Source organism: Neovison vison, chromosome 2 (genome assembly GCF_020171115.1).
Source record: "Neovison vison isolate M4711 chromosome 2, ASM_NN_V1, whole genome shotgun sequence".
NCBI classification, from domain to species: domain Eukaryota; kingdom Metazoa; phylum Chordata; class Mammalia; order Carnivora; family Mustelidae; genus Neogale; species Neogale vison.
In genome coordinates this window covers 232,433,030-232,439,989 of record NC_058092.1, presented here as the reverse complement: position 1 = coordinate 232,439,989, position 6,960 = coordinate 232,433,030, and the positions used below count along the sequence as shown (strand labels likewise).

At 46.4% G+C, this 6,960-nt stretch overlaps 1 protein-coding gene across 1 annotated transcript in view; it reads right to left on the bottom strand.

Annotated features, from left to right (window-relative positions):
* Positions 1-755: 755 nt before the first annotated feature.
* The window catches only part of GPR26 (G protein-coupled receptor 26), a 47,748-nt gene continuing 41,543 nt past the window's right edge, over positions 756-6,960 (bottom strand). Inside the window, exon 3 of the mRNA XM_044240689.1 lies at positions 756-823. Within this exon, the coding sequence (XP_044096624.1) occupies positions 763-823 (61 nt within the window). The 3' untranslated portion in view covers positions 756-762. The remainder of the gene's footprint in view (positions 824-6,960) is intronic.

Sequence of the window (6,960 nt, the reverse complement as noted above, 5' to 3'; positions counted from 1 at the left end):
GCTATTAAAAGCTTGAATACGATAATGTTTATCAAGTGCTTGACACATACAAAATAGTTCTTAATATCTATGAGTTCTTCCCTAAGAAACATTTACCTACGAAAACTCATCAATGCTGGTGTCGTACTGATCAAAATGTTGGTGTCTATCACGGCAGCAGGCCTCATAGCTGATGGCTCCCTCACTCCTCACCTCCTGTCATGTTCATCCACAATGCCTCCTAACACCACTGGACAAAGGGAGCTGCTCACTCTTCCCATCCCTTCTATGAGCGCCTTCCGGGAGTGCTCCACCAGAGCCCTCCTTGTCCTCTCAGAATGGCCCTGATGCTCATTCTAACCATGGTTCTTGTGTGTAGGAGCTGTGTGGAGAGGGCTTAGGTGGCCAAGATGCCATCACGGGTCCCAGCCAAGTCCTACCTGGCAGCTCTCGTGGCCCCGACTTAGAGACCCAGTCTTCTCCACCGGCCGACATGTGAGGACGCTAAGCACTGGCAAAGGAAGGACCAACTCTGGAGTCTTCGCTGGAAACCACTTTTCTAACACGAAGTTCACCCTCTCCTCCTGAGAGGCGGAAAGTGTTATCATTTGATATGTTCTGGAGGACAGAAAGTTGAAGCTGTTGATCGAATTCTAAAGTGTTGTTGTTGTTGTTGTTTTAATCTTCTTTCCCCCAAACATGTGTGTCTCCTTTTTTCTTCTCTTTTTGGACTTTAAAAAGGTTTCAGAGAGTTTCACCCTCTCTGAGTTACTGAAAAGTGCTTCAAAGGGTTGATCCCATTGTCTGAAGAGGAAATTGAAGTGCTGTACGTTCCAAGGAAACACTGGAGGGAAATGGTTTGAAAAGTTTTTATCCAACAAAGAATATGTATTCCAAATATATTTTAAGAGCCCCTCAAAACTCAATAAGAAATAGACCTAAATAGCCCAATTAAAGAAATAGGTTAAAAAGTTGAACAAGCTTTATCAAAGAATATAGAGGGAGGGCAAAGCAACATCATTAGCCATCAGGGAAACTCAAATCAAAACCATATATAATGAACATCATAGGCATTAGAGAAATGCAAATTGAAACCACAATAAGAAACCATGACATATCTATGAGAATGATCAAAATAAAAAAACTAACCATACTAAGTATTAGTGAGAATGTGGAGGACCTAGAATTCTCATACACTTCTTAGGGGAACATAAAATGATGGAATTACTTTGGAGATAGTTTGGACATTTATTTTATTTTGTTATGTTATGTTATGTTACATTACGTTACGTTACATTATGTTATGTCACCATAAAATACATCATCAGTTTTTGATGTAGAGTTCCAAGATTCATTTTTGCGTATAACACCCAGTGCTCCATGCGATCTGTGCCTTCCTTAATACCCACCACCAGTGTCATCCATGCCCCCAACTCCCTCCCCTCTGAAACCCTCAGTTTGTTTCTTGAGTCCATAGTCTCTCATGGTTTCTGACTCTCCCCCTTCATTTTCCCTTTCCTTCTCCTAATGTCCTCCATGCTATTCCTTATGTGCCACAAATATGTGGACCCATATGATAATTGTCTTTCTCTGCTTGATTTATTTCACTTAGCATAATCCCCTCCCTGGGGATTGCAAAAGTTAGGTATTCGTCCTTTCTGATGGCTGAGTAATTTTCCATTGTATATATGGACCACATCTTCTTTTTTTTTTAAAGATTTTATTTATTTGACAGAGAGGCAGAGATCACAAGTAGGCAGAGAGGCAGTAGAGAGAGCGAGAGGAGGGAAGCAGGCTCCCTGCTGAGCAGAGAGCCTGATGCGGGGCTCCATTTCAGGGCCCTGGTATCAAGACCTGAGCCCAAGGCAGAGGCTTTAACCCACTGAGCCACCCAGGCACCCCTGGGCCACATCTTCTTTATCCCTTCGTCTGCTGAAGGGCATCTCAGCTCCTTCCACAGTTTGGCTATTATGGACATAGCTACTATGAACATTGGGGTACAGATGGCCCTTCTTTTCACTATATCTGTATCTCTGGGGTGAATACCCAGTAGTGCAGTTGCTGGGTCATAGGGTAGCTCTATTTTTAACTTTTGAGGAACCTCCACACTGTTTTCCAAAGGAGCTGCACCAACTTGCATTCCCACCAACAGTGTAAGAGGGCTCCCCTTTCTCTGTATCCTCTCCAACATTTGTTGTTCCCTGCCTTGTCAATTTTGGCCATTCTAACTGGTACAAGGTGGTATCTCAATGTCATTTGGATTTGAATTTCCCCAATGGCTAATGATGATGAACATTTTTTCATGTGTCTTTTAGCTATTTGTATGTCTTCTTTGGAAAAGTGTCTGTTCAGGTCTTCCTCCCATTTTTGACTTGATTATTTGTTTTTTAGGTGTTGAGTTTGAGAAGTTCTTTGTAGATGTTGGATACCAGCCATTTATCAATAGTGTCATTTGCAAACCCATTCTGTGTGTTGCCTCTTTGTTTTGTTAACTGTTTCCTTTGCTGTGCAGAAACTTTTGATCTTGACGAACTCCCCAAAGTTCATTTTTGCTTTTGTTTCCTTTTTTTGGAGATGTGCCTTGAAAGAAGTTGCTGTGGTCAATGTCAAAGAGGTTACTCCCTATATTCTCCACTAGGATTTTGATGGATTCCTGTCTTACATTGAGGTCTTTCATTCATTTAGAGTTTATCTTTGTGTTATGGTGTAAGGGAATGGTTGAGGTTTCTGTACATTGCTGTCCAATTTTCCCAGCACCATTTATTGAATAGAATGGTCTATACTCTAGAACTACGGAACACTTATGAAAGAAATTGAAGAAGACACAAAATGATGGAAAAACATTCTGTGCTCGTGAATCAGAAGAATAAACATTGTTAAAATGTCCATGCTGCCCAGAGCAATCTATACTTTCAACACCATCCCGATCAAAATACCAATGACATTTTTCAAAGTGCTGGAACAAACAATCCTAAAATTTGTATGGAAACTGAAAAGACCCCCAAATTGCCAAGGAAATGTTAAAAAAGAAAAACAAAGTTGGGCCATCACATTGCCTGACGTCAAGCTGTATTACAAAGCTGTGATCACCAAGACGGCATGGTACAGGCACAAAAAACAGACACATAGACCAAAGGAACAGAATAGGGAACCCAGATATGGATCCTCAACTCTATGGTCAACTAATCTTTGACAAAGCAGGAAAAAATATCCAATGGAGGGGAGAAAGTTTGGTTGTTTCTTGAGAAGTTACACTTAGTCTTACTAATGAATCCAGCAGTTCCACTCATAGTTATTCACACAGGAGAAATGAAAGCATATGTTCATACAAAGATGCATAGATAAATGTTCATCGCAGCTTTGTTTGTAATAGCCCCAAACTGGAAACAACCTAAATGCCCATCAGCAAGTGAATGGATAAAAAAGACTATGGTACATCCATGCATGGAATACTACTCGATAATAAAAAGGAACAAACTATTGGTAATACACAACGAACTTGGGTGAACCTTGAGATCCTTATGTGAGTGGAAAAAAACCAATCTCAAAAGTTACATATGGTATGATCTTGCCTATATGCCAACCATGAAATGACAAGCAGAGACGTGATAGACACTTGCCCACCAGGGCTTCTCCTCTTGGAACACTTGCTCTTGGAGCTCATTCACCACTCTCTGAAGCCCGGACCACATGAAGCAGCGACATGAAAGATAACAGAGACCCTGCACTCAACAGACCCAGTAGAGCTCCTGGCCAACAACCAGCATCAATTTCCATCTTGGATATTCCAGCCCAGTAGAACCCCTGGAAGGCTGCAACCCAACCATCATCATAGGTGAAGAAGAACTTCCCCTTTGATCCCAGGCAAATCACCAAATTGTGAAAGATAATGATATGGTTGGTCCCTTAAGCCACTAAGTTTTGGGATGGTTTGTTGTATAGCAATAGATGACTCAAATGGGGCCCTACATCCTATTAGCTTAGTGACTCTGGTCTAAAATCTGTTTTTAAGCATTTCTTGTGAATGTCCTGGAGTCACCCTTCACAGGATTGACTTGAGTCAGTGTCCGTCCATGAACAAGAACGACCACAGCCAAGGAAAGTGCAGGTCAACTAGACCCAGGTCATACGTCCAGCCCTGGATCTGGGGTGGTACCAGCTCTCAGTGTTACCCAGGCAGAGAGCAAGGAAGACCCTTTCTCCAGGGACAACAAAGTATGGTTCCCAGAAGAAGGGAATTGGGCATGGGCAGAGCGGACCAAAACAGACCACAGAGGACTCCAAGGAGAGAGAGGACACGGATGAATTTGGGGATCTGAGAGAGTTGACATAACCACAGGAAGATTCATCTTTGTGTGGATCACAGGAGATAATTTTAGGTAAAGTATTTCACCCAATATCTGGCACAGAGTAAGTGCTCAACTCTTTTTTTTTTTTTAAGATTTTATTTATTTATTTGTCAGAGAGAGAGAGAGAGAGAGAATGAGAACACAAGCAGGCAGAGAGGCAGGCAGAGGCAGAGAGAGAACTAGGCACCCTGCTGAGCAAGGAGCCCTATGTGGGACTCGATCCCAGGACCCTGGGATCATGACCTGAGCAGAAGGCAGTGGCTTAACCCACTGAGCCACGAAGATGTCCCAGTGCTCAACTCTTGATAGCTTTTTAAAAAATATCTGTTATTACCACTACACAGTAGCTGTAAATTATTAAGGCACCCCTTCTTCTGCAGACATTAGCCCATATTTGGTCCCAGTACTGGCCATATTTACATAGAAGCACATTTGGCTTTATTTGAAGGACTGTCCCCAGACTACGAGGCCCCAGTAATCAGAGGCAGAGAAGTGTTGTGCTTGTCTATTTGAAAAGCTGTTGTCTTATTAACTCTCAGCCCTAGGGACTGGACTCTGTGGTAGCTCCTAATTTAGGAGACAGATAACTCAGCCTGGCCTAGTCCTGTCTGGTATCGAGGTTTCCATGGAGACCGGGATGGAGACAGAAGTAGCTTTGGAGGCTCAGACACCTTCTCGTGCCGCCAAGAGCCCAGCAGTCCTGGGGGCTCTTTGGTGAGATCAGAGATGGGTCACAAGGGTGTGTGTGTGTGCACGTGTATGCATGCGTGTGCATGTGTGCACAAGTGTGTGGATGTTAGAGACTTGGCCTTATGTATCCGCATGTGCACAGGGGGTCCTCGCTTATGAGAGGCAAAGTAGTCCTGGAAAACCCAGCGGACAGCCGCCACCTGTGCCCAGGACGAGGCAAGAGAACTCTCCAGGCCAGCTGCCCCCACATCTTCCCACGAAGGAGCCTTGCTGCTGAAGACTAGCCGGCTTCCTTGGCCCCCAGCATTTGTTAACCTTCAAGATCAGAGGTTGGACGGCAACCTCGTTCCAGCTATTTGAGTGTCTCTGGGTCGGGAGCCTGCCCTTGGTCTGCTGCAGAGGCGACGGTGGGAGCTGTGACCTCCATCTCTCGGAGCCTGGACTTCTTGCTGTCACAGGCAGCACGTGGTTTGGGAGAGGAGATGAAGAGGAGGAGGAACCCGAGTGTCTGTGGCTTACACGCCTCGTGTGGGAATCGGTGTCTCTGGTTTGAATCTGTGTCTCTGGTTTCACGGCAAAACTTGTATCGAGCGCCTACGGCTCGCCTGGCCCTGTTCCGCCCGCTGCTGAATCAGATGCAGCCCTTTTCCTTAAGAAGCGCACAGTCCACGTGGGGAGGTGGACACACAAACCAGGCGCTGGAGCCCATGGGCTGCGGACTGCTGGGGAGCCCAAAAACGGAGTCATCACTGTGATCCCCGGGGACCACTGCTTCCAGAGACCTGCTTAGCTCCTTTCTGCTGAGACGGGGGCCCTCGAAGCACCCCGGGAATGGTATAGGCACCTTCTCACAGACCCCACCCACTGTCGGAGGTGGTGACCATGTGATCTGCTAGGCTCGGCTGGCACCTCTCCCCCCACTTACGATTTGCTGACTCAAGACAGTAACCCCCCAACAACACGCGCTTTTTCTAACCTAGACTGAGTTTGTTTCCTGATACTTTGCAGCCTCCCCAAATTCAACTCACCCAGAACATGACCGGTGACCTGGTTCCTAAATAAGGCGGCCCTTGTTATTTGGTGAGACGCGGACGAGCTCTTCAAAGAGGAGAGCACAGAGGAGGAGAACAGGATGGAGGCGTCTGGCCAGGGATGCCGAGGGTGACCAGTGGGATGTCAGGGCGGGCTGGGGGGTGGGTTACTGCTGGACTCTGGAGCCTTGTAATCAGCTGGAAAATAGGGGTTCACAGGTGTCTGCCAAGATGACATCTGTAGAAGCTCTCAGAATTATTTTATTTGATAAGATTTTATTTATTTGACAGAGAAAGAAAGAGGGAGGGAGACAGAGAGAGCACAGGCAGGGGGAGTGGCAGGCGGAGGGAGAAACAGGCTTCCTGTTGAGCAGAGAGCCCAACCTAGGGCTTGATCCCAGGACCCTGGGATCATGAGCTGAGCTGAAGGCAGATGCTTAACCGACTGAGCCATCCAGGTGCCCCTCTGAATTGTTGCATCACGTGCTTATTGTCGTAAATGTGTCGGTGGCAGGACTCAGATCTCAGACCCCTTTTGTCCTCTAACGAGACCCAGACTCACGACACTGGGGAGTCCAAACTCAACCCGACGCCCCACTGAGATGCTGCTTCGCCATCTCGCGCTCAGCAAGCTGAGCCCCGACCTCGCCCCATCCAACCTCTTCTCCCGGCCACACAAAGCTGGTGGGAATTCCATCCTTCTGCTCCCCCTGGGTGAACACCCTGGAGTCCTTCAACTTGAATCCCTCCTTCTCACACACCCCCAGCCACTCCTCAGTCCGTCCTGTTGGGGCTACTCTCCGAATACTTCCGACGGGTCCAGTAAATGTCACTTTGCTTCTAAGAGTGACGCTGTTCCCGTTGGCTCTCTTCTGTTGGGACGAAGAGCATCTTTCCAGGGTGGTCACGTG